The sequence below is a fragment of the Periplaneta americana genome, chromosome 13 (assembly GCF_040183065.1).
Source record: "Periplaneta americana isolate PAMFEO1 chromosome 13, P.americana_PAMFEO1_priV1, whole genome shotgun sequence".
Classification (NCBI taxonomy): domain Eukaryota; kingdom Metazoa; phylum Arthropoda; class Insecta; order Blattodea; family Blattidae; genus Periplaneta; species Periplaneta americana.
Window position 1 is genome coordinate 89,804,354 of NC_091129.1, and position 24,935 is coordinate 89,829,288.

The 24,935-nt window shown below is 36.0% G+C and overlaps 1 protein-coding gene across 1 annotated transcript; it reads right to left on the reverse strand.

The window, feature by feature from the left end:
* Positions 1–1,140: 1,140 nt before the first annotated feature.
* On the reverse strand, positions 1,141–24,934 carry CSN4 (COP9 signalosome subunit 4). Its single transcript, XM_069843503.1, has 9 exons — positions 24,683–24,934; positions 24,422–24,501; positions 24,129–24,247; positions 13,231–13,367; positions 12,852–12,966; positions 9,294–9,483; positions 5,529–5,699; positions 5,077–5,277; positions 1,141–1,392 (listed from the first exon to the last, which is right to left on the reverse strand). Exons 1-9 carry the CDS (start codon positions 24,763–24,765, stop codon positions 1,259–1,261), a joined length of 1,230 nt encoding a protein of 409 aa, XP_069699604.1. The 5' UTR covers positions 24,766–24,934; the 3' UTR covers positions 1,141–1,258.
* Position 24,935: the final 1 nt, after the last annotated feature.

Here is a 24,935-nt window from a genome sequence, read left to right on the forward strand (position 1 = left end):
TAATTAAAATAGGACGTTTGATCCAGGAAACATTCGTGTTTGATAGAAGGATAAATCGTTTAATATGTTACTTAATTTAAATTGCATCCAAATAATTAAAATGCGATCATTTTGGTCCAGAGACACTCATTTGGTGCAATGACAATTCCTTTAACCTGTTTCTTAATTTTTATTATATGCAACCATAGTTTAATAAAGCTTGACATAATTTAGATTTAATGTGTACATTTTATTTTACTTGTTATAGGTTCCCATTGAATTATGGTAATAACTTAATTTTAACCCTTGTTTTCTATGTATTCAGTAAATGGCGCTTGGCCCACTATGGTTGTGAACCCTTCAAATAACTTAAATTATATTATATAATATTACATATTATATTATATTACATTATATTATATCAGAAGTTACTGTAATAACATTATAGCATTATGTCCATCTAGAGACTCTACACTTTCCAATGGTGAAATAATAATTAATTATACAAATCGGTTAATTTAGCTTCCGATATTACTTCATACAAACACAGAAACATTCTCTCTAGGCTATCTTTCATAGCTTTCGATTGTTGCTGTCCAAGGCCCCTTATGGACGAAGTCATTTGTTTTTTAATTCATTACACGGCCTTAGATGGCAGTTATTTTAATTTTAAAACTCATTTATCTCATGAAATATCAGTCCTATCAAAATTTTTCAAGGAATAAAACTTATCGCAAATTATTTTTAAAGAAACTTTTGTTATGTAATATTTTTCACAAAAATCAATAATAAGCGAGATATTTCGATTTATTTAATTCAGGCCACCTTATAACCCCCATTTTAAATAATGTATTTTGAATGTCATATAGCCTAAAATCTAAGTTACAACGAACTTAATTTATATTCCAATTTTCATCGAAATCCGTTCAGCCATTATCGCGTGAAAAGGTAACAAACATACAGACAGACATACAAACAAAAATTTCAAAAAAGCGATTTTCGGTTTCAGGGTGGTTAATTATATATGTTAGGACCAATTATTTTTGGAAAATCGAAAATTACCAGAAAAATTTCGGTTACAGATTTATTATTACTATAGATACAGTACATATCAACAGAGAAAAGGACTTAAACGGACATTAAACAAATGAAAGATTGATATGAAAATCATTTAGCTTTTATTTGCAACATCAATGTACATGCAAAGTAAACTGGAACTGCTGACAAAGAATTCGACGCAAGTGCCAGAAACACACGTAAAACACAAGGAGTTCATGAATCAATGGACCATCTGCTCTTCCATTGCTTTTGTAATCCATTCTTGCTCATTATTAGTGATTTTCTCAATTATCTGATTCACCTGGTAGCACAAAGACTGAATTTGTTTATCCCACGTTGGCAATACCTCTCGAGCTGAAAAAAAAGAAAAGCCATTATGACTAATGAAACACTGTTTCACTGATTTCATCATGAAATTTTGCGAATATTCTACAAAGCATTCAATATATATGAGTATTTATTAATACAAATCGACAGTTCTTTCATTGTTCTATTTCGCTAGTAAATGTATGTGTGTGTGTGTATGTGTCTATGTGCATCCAATGCTTACCCACTTCACTTGCGTGACTCAGGTTCCGCATATTGCAGATAGATGTCAGGACTGTGATCCATTTTCAAGTGTTCGTGGAATTGTTTGTTGAACACATGTCAGGTTGCGCAATTTCACCTTAACCCATGACATATAGTAAATATTGTAACTATGCTGTTGTAAAATTGAAAATTAATATGTAATGTATTTATTATTATTATTATTATTATTATTGCTACTATTATTATTATTATTATTATTATTATTATTATTATTATTATTGTCAGTTATCAATAACATCATTGCTATCTCTGTTTTCTTTCTTTTCGTTGTATTAGCTCGATGAGAGCACTATAATGTACTTTTGACTCTGTTTATAGGGCTTTAACTTAAGTTGTATCATTTTCATCAGTGTTTGTATTTCTTTTTTGTATTTATATGTGCTATCTGGTAGGATGGAAGAGAAGGCCTTATGGCCTTAATCCTGTCAGATTAAATAAATTATTATTATTATTAAGTGTAGTGTAGGGAATGGGTGAGGAGGATGATGATGAGGAAGGGAGAAGGAAAAAACCTGATACCGAAACATAGCATACTCCTGACGAACAGCACCAAGGGGGTCACCAGGCTTATTGTCCCTGTCCAACAGAAGGATCACTATCAACAGTGACATATGCCTTCTCTTCATATGCACTGCAAAGAGATTTGGGATTTAACCCAGGAATATTGGTGCACAATCTAGTGATTTGAAGTTGTGAACTGCCACCTCTCCTAGTCCCCCTTTCTACTGTAGAAATATTACTCGAAAATCTCTGACCCACTATTGCTAGTAAATGTTATACAATAAACATTAAAACCAAGGATATAAGCTCTTTCTCATATGCTAGATTAGCATAGAGATGGCGTGTGACAGCATTTCACCATCACTTCTCCAAACTGTGACAGCTCTGGAAAAATTGTTGTGACAGATAATGGCAATTTCATCAGTGTGATTTTTGTATTTGGATGATTATTGACTATTGCAAATGTTTCCTATCACAAGCCGACAGATGTTCATGTTTATTGCTCTTCTGCAAATTGGCATACTGGTGTTATTAATATTATATCAGCAATACTGATTCACATGGTGAGTAACAAACTCGCTGTGAGCATTGTTATCGCAATGTGCGGGTGCATATACTGGCCCAAAAAGTATATAACAACAGCAAGTGCATTCGACAATGTGTGGACATAGCTTGAGTATCAGAGTTGCCGACGTTAACCTTTTGATGGGGACGATAATTAATTGGATCCCAGTTATGTTGTCCTTCAAGTTAGTGTGAATCTTTCGACTTGCAGTTGTCTGGAGCTGTCACATATACATAAATATCAGTCAGAGATGGCGATTTCTCAGAGCTGTGATTTGCGAACTATAGTTGAAGTAGGAGCATCAACAAACCAGTCACAGTAACAAAATCACAGGTCTTCAAATCACATCCCATCACTAATTTTAAAACTCCAAATTTTTCATTGGTTACAGTAAATCAGCCAAGTGAGATGATTCATGTGTTAAGCTCGGGACTTGCATTCGGGAGATCAGCAGTTCAAATCCCTGGACTGACCAACCTGACTGTGGTTTTTCCGTGGTCTTTCACAGTTACTTAGGCAAATGCCGAGTTGGAAATTTCATTGCCATGGTCCATTTCCCTTCCTCTTCCTTGTAGAAAATGAATTTTGATATCATATCATTCATCTTCATCATCTCATTCCATAGGCATATTCAGGTCTTGACGCATGTCGTCTGCTTGCAGGAAGAGCGTCCTCTCCAAAACTGTCTCTGGGTTCTAAGCCTTTCACAATATCTCTGCCAGGATTCATTCCTTAACAGCACTTCCGAGGATGCTTCGACATCTTAGAGGGGCTGTTGGAATGGATTCATGCTGCTTGGTCACCTTGGTGGTATGAACTTAAGGCGGGGGTGTAAGGTGAGAGTGAATGAGTAAGGGATCTCATGTGGCCGTTGGGCTGGTACACTTCCTTCTCATTCATCCCATAATTCGGGGTGCACTATAGGCCATTTCGAGCTGACGTGCTGAATGGTCATCCCTAACTCACCCCTAGTTACTCAACACTACTACTACACTACTACAGTAAATATTTAGCAAAGTTTGGAATTCCAAATTCTTTCCCTGATCATTATGGTCATTTGTCCTTCAGTGCAAAGTTCAATAACAAGGTGTCTAAATATTATTCTGACAGTTTACAAGAACTGAAAACAATATCAGAAGAAAAATTTTTCCTCAAAAGACTCGAACTGTAAATTCTAACAATGTTCATTATTGGTATGCAGCCTGCTTGCTTGATTTTTTTTTTTTTTTTTTTTTTTTTTTTTTTTTTTTTTTTTTTAATATTCACTTTAACTGTGAGATCATACTGAGACTGTTGAAACTGTCTGTTAGGAATGGTATATAATTGATTCATTGGATTTCCGTTTTACTGTTATCTACTGGTCACTACGTAAAGCTTTGGATTGAGATCTCATTAATCAGTATTTATATCTTTTTGTAGTAAAAGTGAGACTGAGAACCAATCTGGTATTTGTCTTTTCAAATAACTAGTTATTTATGATCGAGCAAACCACAATCGGATCACACAGTTGTAAATTTTTGTAAAGCATAAAAATGACACTGTGGTAGCAGAGTTAGCCACATAGGGCTTCAGTGGCAGTAAAGGTGCATTCCTTCCAAGGCTCAACTTGTAGAGTATTACATGTCACTATGACGAGGATAAATTTTTCATTTCTCTGCCTGTAATAGAACCGAAGTCTGTTGGATTTGCAACTATAGTCCCGTCGCTCTAATTTCCGGCAGCCAATCGCGTTGCAGGTCAGCTACATTTAAATGTGTGCATCTTGTGATTCGCTGATTCATTTCTTAAGGCTCGATAAATACTTAATATAATCGCCCGCCATTTTAGCTCTTTCGTTGGCATTCGCAGAAAGCATACGAAGACGTTATTTGCCACTCAATTATTTGCTGAATTACATTGTGTTTGATTTATTATCATAGGAGCTACGACATGATAATGTTTAACGGTCTGGCAAATAGATTCCTCGTGACAGTGACAGTGACAGTGACAGCGAAATCAATTCAAACCAGACAAAGAAACACTAGACACAACCTAACGCGGAGTAGCTCACCGCGTTATTGAAACAGAGCTACCCTCTAGCAGGAGGCCTTTGCCCTTCAAGGGACACATTAGGCTATTATTATTATTATTATTATTATTATTATTATTATTATTATTATTATTATGGCAGCTCGGCAATGTAAGAACAAAAATGGCGAAGGATACTACCTACCAAGAATTTATAGAGCCTTCGCTTTCTAAGATGTAAGCAAAGAGGCGGAGTCACGCCGGAAATAACAGCATCGGGACTATAACTCTACTCCTTAGGCCACAGAGGTGGCCTATTTGTGAATCTGTTGCTTCATTTCTGACATTTGAAGGCACTCAGCTAACGAACTTACTTTCGAAATGCACAATTGAGTCTATCTGGTCAATGTAACCATTCATCCTGCCCTCTGTTATCATCTGACTGGCAATCTTCTCAGCTTTACTTGGAGGAATTTCCAGTAGTGCTCCCAGTTCTTCGAAGGTGATGTTGTTGTAGAGTTTGCTGGCTGATAACAGGTTATGTTCTATTACAGCTCGTTCCAGAATGGTGGAGCCTGAAATGACGAAAATAAATGTTAAGTAACCATTGCTACAATATATTACACCTTCAACGAAAAACTCCGAGTTTGCAGATGTAAGCAGCAGTGGTATAGGGGGGTCTGATACTATTAAATTTATAAAAACTTGCAAATCACTTTTTGACATTTGGGTCCCCATAAATGTTATACAACAAAAATAGTGTAAAATAAATACAAAATAAAAAAAATAGCACTGCAAACAATACTCACTCTCCCTACATACATACCGTCTGTAGTGGAAGCTTTTTGGTGGGGCTGCAGCAAGTTTCCAAACTCCTGCAGTTCTGATCGTCTGATAATTCTGTCAAGGTACATTTTCTCCAGAATGGAATATGCTGGGAGCTGTTGGCAGCGTTCATCCTTGAACAATGTTGCAAGCATTCGACTTCGCTGCTGACCTGAAGCAACCAACCAATTATTACAAAAGGTATACAATTCTTCGGACTATGTCTGAAAATTTACTGCTGGTGACTTGAATCAACTAAAAAATTCATAAAATTATTAATACCACATGTACGATTCTTTACATTCATTCTGAGACGTAAACAAATCAACAAGTCGAAAATTAACACAATATGAGCAATTCTTTGGGCTATTTCTGAAAAGCAACTGCCAGAAAATTATTATTATTATTATTATTATTATTATTATTATCTGGTTGAAGAAAAGCTAAGTAACTCATAACCATGTAATATCCAGATGGTAGGTGGTCAAATAAGCTCTAGCTTGTCGTGTGCAACATTGACTTTTTAGTGTTAAAACATTTTAATATTATCGTGACAATTTTTTACACCCTTCCTCCCCCCTTCCCTCCTGCTTGCGAAAAGTGACTGTTTCTGAGTAGAGTAAATCAATAAATGTTGGAAATGATAAACATTTATGAATAAATCGTTTAGACGTTTCTGAAAAGTAGCACGTAATTTTGTGTGTGTGTATGCATGGGTGCATCTGTGTGTGTGTTGGCACATGGGCTCTTGCACACTCTTGTTCACCACTAATATTTCCCATATGAATGAAACAAAATCGGTATGAAAAATTATAAACTTCATAATAGGCAATAGATAAATTACACACTATGTGTAAAGTGAGTAATAAGTGAGGTAAAGGATCTGCTGAGAATGGCTACCACAAGTCTAAGGGAGACCATCGATATTATCAATAGTAAACTGTAGGATCTACAAAGGGAAAACACTATTAAAAAAGAAAGAGAAATATTTCGAAGAAGAGAAAAGGAGGAACAATTTAATCTTCTTTGGTGTTGAAGAGCAAGTGGAAGAACAATCTTGGGACATGTATGAAGTGATAGTGAATGTGTGCTAGGAGTGGTTAGGTACTGACATTGGAAATGGACAAGTGAAAAAAAGTGTATAGAATTGGAAATGGGATTAATAGGCCCATTTTGATAAGACTTGCAAGCCGAATGATTAAGGAGAAGATCATGGATAGCAAGAAAACACTGAAAGACTCAAGTATTAGTACAGAGGAAGATTTTGAATACAAGGTGAAGTGTAGAAGAAGGTTTATGAAAGTAGCTAGAAAAAATGGACATTATGCAAAATTAATTAAGGATAAATTGAAAATTAATGGGGAGTTATTTGACGTTAAATTTTGTTCAGGAAACTTGAATGAGTCGACAAATGGAGAGAATATAAATGAAAGAAAAAGAATGGAAATAAAGGAGAGAGTAAGAGGGATTGTAAATAAAAGTGCAGGGAATAGAAAAGGTGAAGTTGCGGAATGCATGAGGGCAGTGACACAGGAGATTGTGATGGAAGAATGTCGTAAGAAATCTTTAATGTCAGCAAATTCCACTCAGGCGACAGTGGCAACGACGTCATCAGTGAGCAGACCCGTAATTATGTCAATTATGTGCGAAGTTGCATAAAAATGGAGAAATAAGCAAAATATCAGATGGTAATAGAGGTGGAGAACTTGGAGTTGGAAGGCAAAAGGAGGGACAGAAGAATGGTGAATCAACGAAAGAAGAGAGTGGAGAAAGGGGAAGTGAAACAGGTGCAGGGAATAGAAGGGGAAATTCGGAAAGTGTTAATCAAGAGAGGAGTGTGGAACGAGGGGCAGAAGGGAAGGAAAAACAGTATGTAATCAGAGGAAATGGTGTATTGCAGCGTTGTCAGACACAGCCTAAACGGAGTGAAGCGCTCCACTATAAGTCGTTGCGTGCTCCGGTGCTTCCATAGACATAAAGAAAGTTCACGCTCCGACTGGACGTCTCTAGCACCACAACTGGTTTCGGAGCTTACAACTCTGACACTATTGGTGTATTGGAATGATATAATAGCGAAGTTAGTTAGATATTGTAGAAATGGATTTGAACGTATGTACTCTGTCAAGGTTATAGAATTATTTTGTTTAATATCAAGTGATAAATCAACTGAAACCAATGTTCTAGGATACGAGTGCTAATATGATTGTGTTAAAACTGTTTGGATGGTGAATTTATCAATGATTTATGTTTTTCCTGAAATAGTGAACAAGAGTTAGGTCTTCTACAGTTAATGAACAAGAGTTAGGTCTTGTACAGTTAATAAGTTTAAAGATATTTATGTCATATACAGGGAAATTATTTAGTTAATTATGAGAAAGGTGGGAGTGAAGTTGAATGAGAAATTTAGTATAAATTAGTGTAGCTGAGAATAAGAGAAATGAAGTAGTTTAATAAAGTGTGATAAATAGGAGGAGGGATAAATGAAATAAAAGGATATGAAAGACATAGTAAGAGCAGGCATTAAGGTCACGATTTGTCTGTGTTTAAGCTGTAAATAGTGTAAGTAAGGGAATGCTGACCCGAATACAGAAATGTGAAGGATCAGCAGGACGGAAATACGGAGGGGGGAAATATATATATATATATATATATATATACATCGTATAGAAAATGTCGCATCAACAGCTGAACGGCCAGAGCATTGGCTTTCAACAGTGAATGGCCAGAGCATTGGCTTTCCTTGCATAAGACTCAGGTTCAAATCCCAGTGTCCAAATGAAACTGGTGGTCAACAAAGATGGTATCTGGAAAAGTTTTTGCCAGATACTTTCATTGCTCCTACCAGCATTGCATCATTTGCTCCAATAATATCTTCGAAACGTTGAGAATTCTTTCTGTACATACGCTGAACAATGCACAGTTGCTTTCTTCCTCTTGCAGATCGAAATTCATGGTGTTGAACATAATTTACACACATTCATTATTACTTTCCCTCACTGTATGTCGAACTTGGGCTCTGCATTATTTCAGTCTGTTGTTGCTGTATTGATCAATTGATGTATTTGTTCAGTGAATTTACAAGACTAAATGAAGAAATGGAAATGGCACTGTATCAGACGCATTTTCAACAAAAACAGGATTAAGGCAAGGTGATGCTCTCTATTCAATTTTGTTTAACACTGTGTTAGAGAAGATCATCATCATCATATCCCTCACGTATTAGACCCTACAGGATCTGTTACGGTCTCATGCCAGCGCTTTCGTGGTCTTCCCAATTTGTTAGAGAAGATAATTAAGAAAATTGAACCTAAGGCCAGGATGATAGATGATAGCAGTTTGTACAATAAACTAATAATACTTTCCAGTAAAATGTATGCTTACATATCTTTTAGACATTAAATCATGAGTCCCCTTTTTAAAAAAAATATGTTTTCTTTATGAAAAATATATAAAATATCCTTAATTTCTATGACAATGTGAGGACACTACATACAATTCCCCAAATCCCAGAGACAGCTGTACTTTGGAGTTTCTCATTCATTGCCTTCAATTAGGTTGGGAGCAGATGATGGTGACGATGAGGATGGATTAATACTGGAATTATGGAAATATTGTGAAAATCTGCCCCCCTGTCTGTCTTTATCCACCACAAATTTCACATTCGCTTACTATGATTTGAACCTAGGTTTCTGATGTGCAAAGCCAGTGTTCTAGCCATTTGAATAAGAAAAAAGCTTTAATATATTAACTGTAAATGCATACATACCAGCTGAAGCAAGGACTGTGCATATGAGAGCATTTCTGAGTGCTGTCATCCTCTCATCTTCATGAATGATTCCTCGATATGACAGCTCATTGTAACGTTGTGCAGCTTCGATGAACTTACGACGGTAATCTAAAACTCGGGCGTAACATACTTTGTAATAGATCTGGAGTTGTTCATTTTTGGATTCGGCCTGAAATATAATGAATCATTTGTGTTAGTTAATTTATTTTTGAGAGCCATACCTATTGTTTTAGGAAGTTCAAAAGAGTCTGTTGTTCAACAACATGATGTTAAATATACAGCGAAACATTTATCTTTATACATGATTACACAATTTTATAGATTGACAAATCGAACTGAAACCCTGACCGAGTTACTATGTGAGCGCTACCTGTCTTGGGGAGGAGCAAGTGAGAAAGCACGGGGGGAAGGGAGAGAGCACTATGCACTATGTACTTGCAGGTCCACTCACAGTTTGTCAAACCTCCTAACAAAAGCATTAAAAGGTTGACTAGTTGCCTGCAATGCTAGCATAATGGAACCTTCCTAGCCGGCAGTCGAGGCAAAAATGAAGAATCTGTTATTGAGGCAAAAATGAAGAATCTGTTATTGTAGTAATACTGGAAAGTGGTTCTTCTATTTTGCACACACACGCACGCACGCACACACACACACACACAATTGAGACAATAGAACTAATGTTGAAAAGCCCTAAAATGCAGCAATATACACAGACAGTAAAGTTACACAAGATTCACTACGGAACACTAAAAACCATAATCAATTAATAGAATCAATTAGGGAGAAATTCAGAATACTAAGCAAACAAAACTGGACAATAGATATAGGATGGGTTAAGGCTCACATAGGGATACAAGGGAATGAAATGGCCGACAAACTGGCAAAAAGGGCAACAGTACTAGAAGGGTTGGAGTGCTACAAAAAGGTCCCAAAAAGTACCATCCAGAAAATATTGCGAGAGGAAAGTATAGCAAAATGGGAAAATGAGAAAATGAATGGAGAAACACCACGAAAGGAGAAGAAACCAGACAATACTTTCCTACAGTCGCAAAAAGACTTAAACTAAGGATAACACTGACACCAAACCTCACTACAATGTTAACAGGACATGGACGACTAAGAGCATACTACCAACGATTCCACATCACTGAAGACTCAACCTGTTCCTGTAGAGGAGGGGAGCAAACAGTTAACCACATCCTATATGACTGTAACAAACTCGACGAGGACAGAAAGAAACTAAAAAGAAATATAATTCAAAAGGGAGGAACATGGCCTGCAAATAAAATGCAACTAATAGGAAAGTTCATGAATGAATATCGAAAATTTATTAATGCTATTGAGTTAGAGATTTTATAAGGGTATAAGTGTTACAATGTTAAGTGTCAAGATATCGGTATTTTAAAAACTATCACATTTTAAACAATCTGTACGAACATATTGAAGAGAGATGCTTCATTGCAGTGGTCATGAGGCTTCTATCTTATGTGTTGTGCATCGGTGTATTCTATGGGTGGAGATGAATGAGGGTAGAAGTGAGTGAAAGAGGAGGTGATGACATATGAATTAGAGCTTAATGGTGAATTAAGTATGCATTGTCTATCTGTAGCAGTATCTTTGTATTTTTTTTTTAAGTATGGGCTATTGTTGCCTATAGTGATACATTTTCAAATGATAAGATAACGGATATGTTCATTTTTCTTTTTTTATTTTCTTTTTAATTATTTTTTTTTACAAAAACAATAGTTATTATCTATGAATATGAACTATAAAACTGGCCAAACATCCCGAACATTAACTATTATTACTGCATAGTATATAAATAGAAAAATATTTATAAAAACCTAATAAGAAAACCAAGGCATGTAGTATTACGCTGTGTAATGGAACATGTTGTATGATGAAAAAAAACAAAAAAAAAAAAACACGCACGCACGCACACACACACACACACACACACACCCCTCTCAGATATTTACGTGGTGACTGGTGACTGAATAACGAGGAGCGAGGGAGAGAGAAAAAAGAAAGAGAGATTCCAGAAGTTGGCATGTTTTATGGGGTTTCACTTGAAGTTGTCAAACTATAACACTATATCACATGGAAACTAAACACACTAGAACAATACGAAATATATAGACACACAAAAACACATTCAAATGAAATTCTCAACACACAACTCAATTTCAGAACACATACACTCTTTGACTCCACATTACACTACACAAACACACCCTCACAGGAAAAACAAAGAAAAGGCACCAAGACCAGCACCAACCAGTTCTGAAGATGGCCCATAACAGGCTGAAACATGTTAACCAGGTACGGTAAAATTTAACACTAGAAAGACATATAATACATATTCCATTTATCTTTAGTTTCTAAAGGGACTAGAAAAATTAATAATACATATGAGAAAATGACTGTGCTGGAAATCACAAAACACAAAATATTGTATAACACTAAAAAATTTAGCCATACAGTAAAAATATTAATACAATATCTATTTCAGTTTTCATTTTCTTTTCTCTGACAATTTTTGTTTCGAGTTTCAAATAAAACAATAACTGTACCCACTCCTCTTTTATTAAAGCCTGGATCTCTCTCATCAATGCTGTGTCTGCAAATGTTATTTCAGATGTAACTAAATGCCATTTCAGTTATATGTATTTCTCACATACGTTTTTTCTCCATATCCCCATAAAAACATATAAATGAAGTTTCGCTGTATTAGCTTCTGGTAAACTTTTAAGCAAAAAATAAATAAATAAAATAATAATAATAATTAGTAATGCAAAAATCTTTAACTATTGATATTGATAACAAAGAGTTTATGATAATGAAGCACAAATTTATAAACCAATTTTATTGTGAAAATTAATAAATTATGTACTAATTTTTAGACTAATCAACACTACTTATCGCTCATTCTGGATATTCAACATTCTTATTTCACTGAAATATTCTGAAACAAGTCCTGCATCCTTAACTTATCTGTGGAACGAGTTTTTGTAGATAATGATACCACAGTCTAGTATAAACAGTCACGAAGCTTGAGTTGTGAGGGTGCTAGGAACAATAGACTGTGCCAGTACTATTTCGCATTATCTGTAATGAAGCGATATTAGCGATCCTAGTGGTTAGCAACTATCTATGGATGCATATTTACTACGTATTGAGCTTCGTGACTGTATGTACTAGACTGTGATGATACTTTGTCTTACTTATGGGCTTACATTTCTCTCTCACAATCAGTACGCAATCAGGCATAATTTGACGATGCAAATTCTTTTTTGAGTCTACTATTTGGAAGTCATACATTCATTCATTCATTCATTCAATCATATAATCATGCAATATTATCTCAAAAAAGTGAATAAAAGATAGTATGACTACAAAAAAATGTTCATTTTACAGTATAACAACATAAAATCCCAATACCCCATTTTTAAGACTCAGACAGTATGATTATCATGTAAAGACATTTTAGTTTATGCTTTAGTTAATATAGTAACCAAGAAATTCTTTTATACCCACCTGTAATAAAGATGCCCTGTTTATATATGCCTCTGCTTGCACAGGGTCATCATTTTCTAAATAGAGCCTTGCAATCTTCAAGTATGTTTCTAATTTGTAGTCCACAGAATACTGTCTGCAATACATACAGAAATTAATTACAAAACAAATAACCAAACCATTACATAAATAAGTGAATACATATATAAGTCAGCTATCCTCTGAATGCTTCTGATGTCAGCAGAGCTAGTGTTGTGTTTACATCCAGTGTATGGACAATGCAGGCACTGTTTAACAATAGCAACATTTTGACTATGATGCATTGACAGCTTAGAATTATACAGTTAAATTTGTATTTAAGAAACAAAGAGTAAATAAATGCAACATTTTTGAAACTTACTTCTGACCAGTTTCTAAAGGAATTCCTACCAAGACATTGGCAGCCTCTCTCCAGCACTGTTCACGTTCGTAAATGTCAGCAAGATGTTGGCGAATACTGGCAACTTGTTCTTCGAATGAGATCACACGTGGCTGTACCTGTTACAGAATTAATTACCAATGTAAAAACAGCAACGCTTGCAAATGTGTAAATAATACTATAGGCAGCAGTATTAAAATTCTAATGCATTAAGTGCCAAATTCGAGTTCCATATACCTCATTTGGGTACCTAAGTACAATTAGTTATACTGTGCCCGAGACATGTGCTGTACATGGAAGGCAAGGGAAGCATTGTTTCCCCTGTTCATAAAGCGAAAAAGAAGAAATTTATTGCAGAAATTATATTTTAATTGTGAGAACTATGATTTCTCTAATCTTAGAATGTCACAAAATTCTTTCTCTGAGCGCCTGTCCTAGTCGAGGCAATTTCGTTAGATTAGATTGATTGTGTTCTGGAAACCATTTGCAGTAATGAGGACTTCTATGTCCAGATCATGATAATTTTGCTGCTAAAGAGATGAGAATTGCTTTGGGCTTCAGATATATTTAGGTGAGTTGGCTGCTATCAGTTTTGTACAATACATATAAAAATTTGTATTATTGGTTCCCTCACAAAAAATTGCACTGCACGCCACTGCTGTGCCCAGAAACTAACAGTTCAAGGATGTCATGCAGCATGCATGGTAATAGCACAGTCTAGTACATGGTCAGGAAGCTTGAGGTGATTTTTTGCATCTCTCGTGATACAATGCTCCAAGCGGTTAGCAACTGATAGTACTAGGAACAATAGACTGTGTGATAATAGCAATCCTAGTGGCTAGCAAAGTTCGACTGTCATTGGATGCATATTCCCTACATATTGAGCTTCGTGACTATATAATAGACTGTGGCAATAGTCCAAAGTCTAAACCATCAACCAATCAAAAGCAAGTGGTGGTGGTGGTGGTGGTGGTGGTGGTAGTAGTAGTTATAGTAGTAGTAGTGATGGTGGTGTTTTTACTTAATTATTTAATGATGCTGTATCAACTACAAGGTTATTTGTGACAATGAGATATTTGGGGAGATGAGGCCGAAGATTCGCCATAGATTACCCGACATTATGGTTGGGGAAAACCTCGGAAAAAACCCAATCACGTAATGAACCCAAGCGGGAAACAAACCCGCGCCCAAGCGCAATTTTGGATCAGTAGGCAAGCACCTTAGCTGACAGAGCTATGCTGGTGGTTGATAGTAGTGGTGATGGTGGTGGTGGTGGTAGTAGTAGTAGAATAGTGGTGGTGGTGGTGGTGGTGGTGGTGGTGGTGGCAGCAGCAGCAGCAGCAGTGGTTATTCAGCATCAAAATTCAACTCAATGAGATATGACCAACAAATTTTTCCTTGAACTTCCTATCAGGCCCGTAAGTATACAACATGGGATCCACAGCTTACTTCTCTTCCAGAAGAAGCCATGCTAAGATTTTATCTCTCTCATGTGAGGTCTGAATCTGCGAAGCTCGAATCCAACTACTGGCATGGTAACCACTGAGAAATCAGTTACCCTGTGATGTTTAACATGTAATATTTAAGTGGGCGCCTATTTGGGAAAAATGTCCGTTAACATTTCTTTAGTCCACCGCTGTGGAGTAATGATTAGTGCGTCTGGCTGTGAAACGAGCGGGCACAGGTTCAAATTCTGGTTGGGGTTTTCCCTCAGCCAATTGAAGCAGAATTGCTGGGTAACTTCCAGCATTGGACATCGGACTCATTTCGCCATCATTAATTCACATATCACCATCATCCACACAATAGCGCAGGTTAAATTCACGGTGCAGCATGTTGTAATGTACAAGAGTGTGGCCATTCGACTACCTAATCATTCACAGAATAGGAGTGGTAAGCATAATAAGCCTGAGGCTGCAGTGCAAGCCTTCAGGTTCCTTCTCTGTACAAGGAATAAAAAGAAACATTTATTTAACACTCTAGGCACATCTTGTTTCTTAGCAGTAGCACACCAATGAAACCTACAACATATCACTACTCCTTAGCAGCAGTGAGTCAATGCAACCTACAACATAACAGGATACAGACAGAATAACACTTGTTCACCACTGTAGAGTAATGGTTAGCACGTCTGACCGTGAAACAAGTGGGCCTGAGCTCAAATCCTGGTTGAAGTTTTTTCCGAAGTTTTCCCTTAACCAATTGAAGCAAAATTGATGGGTAACTTTCGGCGTTGGGCCTTGGACTCATTTTACTGTCATTAAATCAAATGCCACTGTTATCCTTACCATAGTCCAGGTTAAATTCATGGTGCAGCATGCTGCATACATACAAGAGTGCGACCATTCAGTGATAAAATCATTTACAGAACACGAGTGGTAAACACAATAAGCTTCAGGCTGCACCGCAAGCCTTCAGGCCCCTCCGTCAAAAGAAATATATATAGAATAATGCTTATAATGCAATGATTTTAAATTTATTTCGTACATGTCTTAAACTACAATCATCCAAATCCATACAATCACACAACCACCAATCATTTAACATTCCACGCAATTACAGACTCTGCCATCGTCAGGCCCCTCTGTCAAAAGAAATATATATAGAATAATGCTTACAATGCTATGATTTAAAATTTATTTTGTACACGTCATAAACTAAAAACATCCAAACCCATACAATCACACAATCACCAATCATTTAACATTCCACGCAATTACAGACTGCCATCTTTTTATTCCTGAAACTTTCAGCATAAAGTTATAATCATGATTTATTCAATTTGATACTTGTATTTAGTGCAATGTTTATGTTAATGTTTATGGATGTATATTCCTTGTTGTCTCAATAATAATAATAATAATAATAATAATAATAATAATAATAATAATAATAAATCACCGTTCTTTTTATACTCGAAAAGTGTGTAGTATCCATCTGTCTGGCATAGAAATTTCATCTCTGATGCTCTGAGTCAACTTTTTGCGACTGTTTCAGGGATAAAAAGATGGCAGGTCTATAATTGCGTGGAATGTTAAATGGTTGGTGGTTGTGTTTTATACAATTGTTATCTTGAGTGTTCCTGAATCAATTGTGGTTTTAACCTATAGAATTTAATATGCCAAATATTTGTAAAAATTTTGCAATTTTGACACCTACTGACCTATGGCATATCTTTCTCATCCTCACAAGAGAGATTGCCCCGAAGTCAACTCTTAGGTAACACAAAAAAAGATCGCTCATCAGAATTTATAAATGACATCAAAATGTCTTGTAATACATCAGCAGTACACCCTGTTCCAAGCAGATCTTTCAATATCATTCACTGCCACCTTGAAGGCTGCAACAAGACAGAAACTCTCCCTCATGTATTGGGGTTCTGTCAGAAAGGCGAGCTGAGGTGTAATAACAGACACAACAGACTGAAAGCATAAATAGCCATGAATCTCAGTAAATAAGGTTGGAAGGGTTTTGATGAAGTTAATTGTATTTATTATAACGGTTCCAACAGAAGAACAAATATTATTGCCATTAATAAACAGCATCATAAAGCAGATCTTGGATCCAACTGTACACTTCAAAAGAGATAATCAACAGGTCACACAAGTAGACAATGAAAAGAAAGATATTTATCAACCATGCCTTCCCTATTTGAATGTTAAGTACTGTACTGCTCTTGGAAATTGGATTGTCAATGGTCTATTATTTGGTGCAAGAGGATTAAAAGCCCTGGATTTAAATTTTGCAACTATCAATAAATATGTCCTTCAAATATTAAAGAATTCAGTTCAAATTCTTTGTCAACATTTATATTTTAATTACAACTAAAAATTGTTACCAATTCAATTATGATATGATTTATAGTTCACAACTCACTTGGTCCTGCTGGCTCTTCACAGTCTTGTATAGCATTCCCTTTCTTTACAGTACTTTAATATTTTTACACATTAGACAACTCATTTTATCCCTCACTTTTATTACTCCTTATCTTTATCACTCTCGCTTTCATACTACTTTCCTCTCCCCATCAACTCCCCTATTTCCTTTGTATCATATACCTCACTACTAGTAATCTACTCCCTTTATATTGTGGCGACAGTCTGGATTGTTCTGGTTGCCTCAGGAGTGTGTGCGCACATCTAGAGAGAGGGAAGGCACGGGGAAATGGAAACTCGAGCTTCAGTAGGAGCTGTAGCGCGGTATGGAGCGAGGGGAGAAGGCTACAGTGACGGCTCAGAGCAGAGAGAGCAAGAGAAACATCTAGAAGCGGATTTCTCTCGAAGGTCCAGAAAGCCATGCGAATCGAAGATTCCAGAATATGTGGTGTAGTAACAAAAGCTCGAGTTGCCGACAAGTCAGTCAGTCTTGGACAACAGGGAGTTCGACGTGCAGTGGACCGCATCTGGGAGACCTGGGTTCGACGTGCAGTGGACTGCAGCTGGGAGACTTGGGTTCGACATGCAGTGAACCGCATCTGGGAGACCTGGGTTCAACGTGCAGTGGACCGCAGCTGGAAGACTTGGGTTTGGCGTGCAGTGAACCACATCTGGGAGATCTAGGTTCGACGTGCAGTGGACCACAGCTGGGAGACTTGGGTTCGACGTGCAGTAAACCGCATCTGGGAGACCTATATTCGACGTGCAGTGGACCTTAGTTCGGGAGACCTGGGTTTGACGTGAAATGAACTGGAGTAAATCCGAGACTGTGACCGTGTCCACCAGGCGAGTGTGACGCAGTTTGGGAGACCCGAATTCGACATACGGTGAACTTGAGCAGTGAGGTAGAAGAACTAGCTAATGCAAGCGAACTGTGAACTGAGAACTGACAGTTCTGTTTTGCACATAGTGCATTGTGAACATTAATTGAAATTCGGAGTACATTGCTGTTCTTCTCAATAATACACATCGTGTATTGTCATTGTCACTGTGTGGAGTGCAATAATGACTATTGTGTTGTTGTGTTGAGTGAAATACCCATTGTTGTAGGGTGAATTATTAAGAACAAAAGTCACATTGTTGTCGGGTATGTGGTGGTTAAAGTAAAATAAAAGTCACAATATTTACTACTGATACTTCTACCTTCATCTCCTATCCATTTCTTTTACATTTAATTCTTTCTACTTTTTCTTTTCCACTCATATAATTTACCATTAACAACTCTTCACTATTTTATCATTTTCCATTATATCTCCAATTCTTCTTTACTTCCTTACCCCTCTTCCCCTGATCCTTACTCTTCTTCTTTCCTTGTCTTCACTAATCTCTAAAACCTTCACTCCAACTTCTTTTACTTTCTACATCACTTCACTATTTCCATTTGTTCCCTTTACACTATAATCTTACACTTTTGTGTTATTTTATATAACTAACAATTCAGTGATATATTTACTATGTATCTAGAAATGTTGGATTTCCTGATCTTTTGACCACCCCTGCTATAGGGGCAGATGATTTGTTTTCAGTAAATCTTACTACCACCATATTATTTATTACAATTTTACTGCTTAGCAATTCTAACCCTTCAAATGCCATTACACTGATTTTTTTATGTGAGATATATAGTCCAAAATGTTGTATTATTTTGTACAGTTCATATCTGACTCAATGCAAATTATCTTCAGAAATGGCAACTATCACTTGATCATCTGCAAACAATACAGTTTTTAAATCTGTTGTATCTGATCCAGCCTTGCCTTAGTCCTTGATTTATTATTATTATTATTATTATTATTATTATTATTGAGAAAAATTGGCAGAAAAGTGTACTGCTCAGATCTGCCATTTGCTCAGCACAACATTGCTGCTTTAGAACACAAACTGTCAGTTCCTATTTCTGGAGAGACTACATGATACCAGCAGTGTTGTAGATGGCTTTTGAACATCAAACAGCTGTTATGTTAATAAAATAGCTATAATAACGTCTTCTTTCCTCCTCCATCTCGAGTAAAATTGTAATCATTCACACCTAATTTCTTTAGGTTTAGACTATTATTTTTCGATCTCATTCCCCCTTCCCCCCCACCCCCGACATCCTGTTCTTCATGACAAGGGATCTTAGATGGGGGTTGTTCTAAATATAAATGATTTATAATGGTGGCTCCCTTGTACATTCCTTAAATACTACAATCTATATTTATACTTTGTTTCCTGCTTTCTTCACTAGAGATTTCAACAGTCTCAACCAAATTGTTAGCTTGCTGGGGTATCTGTCTATAAGGAGGGATTATGATGAAATGAGGAATAACTGTCCAATAATTTAATCTGCATTAGGGTTCTTTTTCAGAAGTTCATGGATTCACTTCAGTATTAAAAATCAGAGGTTGCTATTAGCATGAAGACTTTTTCTTTCTCATAGTAGATTTCTTATAATATTGTATCCACTTCCTAACACAAGAACAATTATCACCTGTTGCCAAATTTTACAGTTCAGAAAATACTCAGTTTTCAACTTACAATTATTTCAAAATCTCTCTATTCACAATTTTTTTTATAGTTGAAAGTGTCAAAAATCACAAGGGGAGATATCAGAGCTTTATGGTGGAAGTTCTGAAGACACTACAATTTCGATGAGTGCTTTCAGTGTTACTCCAACTTTATATGACATTGCATTATCTCAAAGCAGGAACATCTTATCTGGAGACTATGATGATCTATTCTTCAAATCTCTTCTGAGGAAAGTAGCATAATATTTCCCATTAAGGTTTTATCCTAGGACACAATTCCTCTGCTGTCAGACAAGAAAATCAATATATTTTATCACAGAAGAAATGAGGCAACTCTTCTCGAATAACTGTGGGAAGAGAATCAGGGTATTTGCATACTGAAGGTTGCAGCTTCGTTTCAGATGAAAATGCCTCACTGAGCTACCGAAACTATGAATCAATCTACATTTACTTTATGATGATGATGAATTTCTATTAATTTTCTTTTCTGATCTTCAGTGAGATCATTATGGCCCCACTTTTTACAAATGTGCCTTATCTTAAGACACTTGGTTACAACAGGATGAGTTCCTTTCATAAGATTCCTAAGGACACACAAAATTCCTTTTAACTTCAAATATCAACTCCTGTGCTCTCTCCACGCGTGTTTGTCATTGTTACAGCATTTACATCAAGCACATATTTAATATTGTTCTGTCATTCTAGAATTTATTATATTAATAATGCAATAGTTCAACTACGGCAATTAAAAAACAAATAAATACAACACCAACAATATAATACATGTACTACTATATTTTACAGAACATATATATAGGGTGCGGCAGTGGGATATGACGGTTTTCATAGCCCTGTTGTGGGACACTCAGAACGAATTAAAAGAAAACACATATACTTGAAGTAATCTCGTAAAATGCAATTTATTAATGTCTGATTACTTTTCAAAAACTACATTTAGTAAGTAGCCTCCACGGCAACAAATACATTCGTGCAATCTGCTATGAAAATCCTGCATAACTCGCTCCAACAAAACAGGTTCGATGACACTAATTTTGTTCCTTATGTTTTGTTTCGGCTGGATGATGGAGTGAGGCTTGTTGCGATACTCCCTACTTTTGGGATAACCCCATAGGAAGTAATCAGCGCACACTGCTCAAGCTTCAATGAACTGTCTGCGAAACATGTTTCCAGGACAAATAATTTCACGATTTGGAGACATTGACTAGCCGCCAAGATCTCCTGACCTGACTGCATTTGAAATTAAACTTTTGGGTAATCCATCGTGTTCTGAAACTTGACATTTCCAATGTTTTGGAAACTACATATAGGTTCCATCATTAGGGTAAGAACAGAGGGGTCACCTACTCTATTGCATTCGTTACAATCATTCGGATTAGCCTGGCATAATGAGCTCAACAGAGTAGGCAACCTCTCTGGTCTTACCCTGATGATGTAACCTGTATGTAGTTCCGAAACGTTGAAAATATCAAGTTCCAGGAGAGTTAATCACAGTCACCAAGAAAGCCTAAAGATTCTCTTGTATTTACTTAAAGTTTCATTTTTTTTATTTATTGCATTTTTCCACTAAACTTTCCATGTCGCCTGAAACCACTGATTTGTTCACATTTAATATTTCCTGTTTATTATTTTTTCTCTATGTAGGTAAGATTCCGTGTTAATTCTCCCTTTAAATAATTTTGCACATATCACTGCAGCAGAAGATTTTCATATAGCCCGGGCATTAAAATTAGGTATTCCTCTTTTAAATGAGCACATTCCAAATTTATATAATCCGTTATTTAATCTGAACGCACACAATACACGTGATGGGTATTCAACCTACCACTATTCTCCCCCCCTTCCACCATCAGCTGTGACATAGTTTACGTAATTTCTGTACACGGAGCGCACCGAGCAGTTGCTTTCTGTCTTCAGTGAGTTCAAGAACACATCCGCTACACTCACCATGGTAAGTTAAATTCATACAAGTTTCAACCCAAGACACAGTCAATTATATTTTCTCTTATTAATTTTGTATAAATTCTGCCCTTATAATATTTCAAACTTTTAATTAATAAACAACTGTTCCGTGCGTTTACGTACTTATAAAATCTCTATACGAGATGCTCTGTAATAGTTTCATGTGAATTATTAAGATCATGGCAATAATAGCATTGTGAGATATATGTATACTTTGTTCTGGTATGTGCATCATAGTAACTTTGAGCATAGACATTACATTTGATACTTTCTTCCCCTACAGTTGTTGCCCCAGCTACTACCAAATTATGGATATCCACACAGGCATCAAACTGGACAACTATTACTCCTGATTATAATAATTTTAAAGTATTTTATGTAATTTTATCATTAACAATTTTAACACTCTAATACGGCCTACATAGCCGCTTTATATTTATAATGTAATTATTGCCATACAATCATCGATTTTACCAGTGGCGTATACTGGTTAAAGGGTTTGGGCTACCGCTGACCCTATTATTACACAAAATATATCTAATAATTACTTTAATTTTAATTACTATGGTAAAACTAATAATACAAAATTATTACATTATGTTATATTATAAACTTTTTCTTTTGTAATTTCCTTGGGCTACCGCCGGTAGCCCACAAAATACGCCCCTGGATTTTACACAGAAGCATGTTAATTAATATTAATTGAGTTTACTTGTACGGAAATATACTGTGTACTTATATATCATACATATGGGCTTACTTGTTTTCTGATGATGGCTCCATAGAGCCGAAAACGTTAAATTGATATATTATGTAACAAAATATTGTATAACCAATATACTTGTTAAATAAGGATAAGCATAGACGGCACATGAAATAAAATTTTAATTGTCACTAATAGTAATCATGGTGTATTATCTGATAGTTGTGCGTGTGGTAATTGTGGGGATATTTTGAAAGCAGATTGGGGAAACTCTATATTCACTACTTTACATCAAATTGGTAAGTTGTAGAGCTTATTATATCCCCCCCGGTAATTATGCATTTTGGACTGTTTTTTTTAAAGGTTCATTTTCGTCGTATTTCACCGTCGTAAAAACGATAAAAAATACTTTCAATCACCTATAATATAGTTGATTTCCGACAAACTAATATATTTCTATCGTTTTTACGACGGTGAAATACAGCGAACATGGAAGTTTGAAAAAATTGTCCAAAAGTAATCACACTCCATAATTACTAAAAATTGTGCCTCCTTTAGTCTAGTTCTTCTGTAGAATTACAAATTTATCAAAAGAAATGAAGGGCTGAGAATGAGATAATCTAAAGCCACACTTTTACCGAAAACGGTTTTTCGTCAGAGTTCATTTCTTACACATATGAGAAAGCCAATAAATATAAAATTTACTCATCAAATAACAGAAATACACACTGAAGAAATTATACCTACTGCACTTCATAGCATTGGACTCTAAACTTTCAATATGCTCTCCTGGTCTAGTAGAGCCTTCCTGGAATTTTGCTAGTTTAACACCTCTTAAGTCATAGGTAAGTGATAATGATAATTACAAGAGGAATTTTCACTTCGATCTTACTTTTAAGTTAGTTTATGGATAATCTTGCAGGACCACTTGCATATCGAGCTAGGGAACGATAGTAGGCCTACATGATGCAAAGGGGATTTTAACTGAAATTTTACTTACAGTGGCAATAGACTGATTATTGTAAGGTTCTTTCAAATGTCAGACTGTGTGTGAAATACTAATTGGACTGCCAGATTTACTTTCCTATTAAACGAGCCGCTATGGTAGTCTACTGGCTAGAGCACTGGACTTATATTCCTGTGGACTCGGATTCGATTCTCGGTGTACCTTTGATTTATAACTTGTGTTAGGCAAGCCCATGGTCCAGATAACACAGGGATTTTCTTTGGGAGCTCCGGGTCCCCTTTGGCATTCCAACAAATCTCCATCATCATCTCATCGCGGATGTAGCGTAGAACAGCCTCCTACGGCGCATCCTGGGCAACGACTGTCGGCATATTGGTCTACACAACTGGCTTCACATGAGTCTATGACGAACAATAAAGTACTCGCCATTAGTTTAAAAAAAATCTTTCCTATTAAACGAAGCAGTAGTAGTAGTAGCCTACTTTTAGATTTTTTTCGTCCGAAAATCCGACATCCTCGGCTGGGTTTGAACTCGCGACATTTCGGTCTAAACAAAAGACAAATATTTTACAAGTTTAGTCATCGACATCACCATGTCTTTGTCCCTGCTTTCTCCGTTCCTAATTCTCGTCTCTATCTCACATATTTCAAAGATTTCAAGAAGTTCTCGGACTTTCAAAATTTCATGCAGCTGTCACGAAATCAATAACCATAACAGTTACAATATGGTACATGGTTGAATTATGCTCTTCTGACGTATAACCTTAAAGAAGTATACTTTCACTTACCTTGTCTAATGTGTAATGTGATACAGCTTTGGATATTGCATCTGGTAATACAGTTAACTGAGTGCTCACATCAGTCAAAATCTGTCTAGATATCACTAGGCTCACATTCTCATTTACAACTGTAAACAACACCAAAGTAATAACAATAGCCATTGTAATAATAATAATAATAATAATAATAATAATAATAAAACAAAAATTACATTGTCTTCATATTGCAGTTACACTAGCATGGCATGTTTACATCGACTATGCTGAACTATTAACATTTTTTTGTCTTTAAAAATACTTACTAGCTTCAATGAATACTTTCAACGTTTCTGCCAGATCATCTCCTGAAGATGTTAATATGGCATCAAGAATGGATCGATATCTGAAAAGAAAATGTATTCATTAATAATAACGCTCAATGAGTTCACAATGACAGAAATGACGAGAGTTAGGTTATGTCATACGAAACTTAAACGATTTACGTTACATAATTCTACTGATAAAGGATCAAAGATTTGTTGGTAAATTTAAAAATGCAATACTGATGTTAGAATTGAACTTACTTTTCTGCTTGATCTTTATGAGAGCCGCCAGAGTTTGCCAAAACAGCTAGTTGCTGTCTAACACTCATCACGGTGACCGCCATCTTTGATGTTGCATCTGATTCACATAAAAATGTTCTGATTGGTTAGTGTACATTACACCGCGGAAGCTGCAAAATAGCGCAAATGAGCCATGTCTCGTACAACTCATATTTTACGAGGTTATCGGAAGAGTAATGTGGTATAGTGTTGCTAATGCCCACATAATTAGATC

Excerpts from the sequence above, each read along its gene's own strand:
- CSN4 (XM_069843503.1), bottom strand. The coding sequence starts at position 24,765 with ATGGCGGTCACCGTGATGAGTGTTAGACAGCAACTAGCTGTTTTGGCA. Across the intron at positions 24,502-24,682 it reads CATAAAGATCAAGCAGAAAA|ATATCGATCCATTCTTGATG; the intron begins GTAAGTTCAATT and ends TTTTCTTTTCAG. Across the intron at positions 12,967-13,230 it reads CCTTTAGAAACTGGTCAGAA|ACAGTATTCTGTGGACTACA; the intron begins GTAAGTTTCAAA and ends TATGTATTGCAG.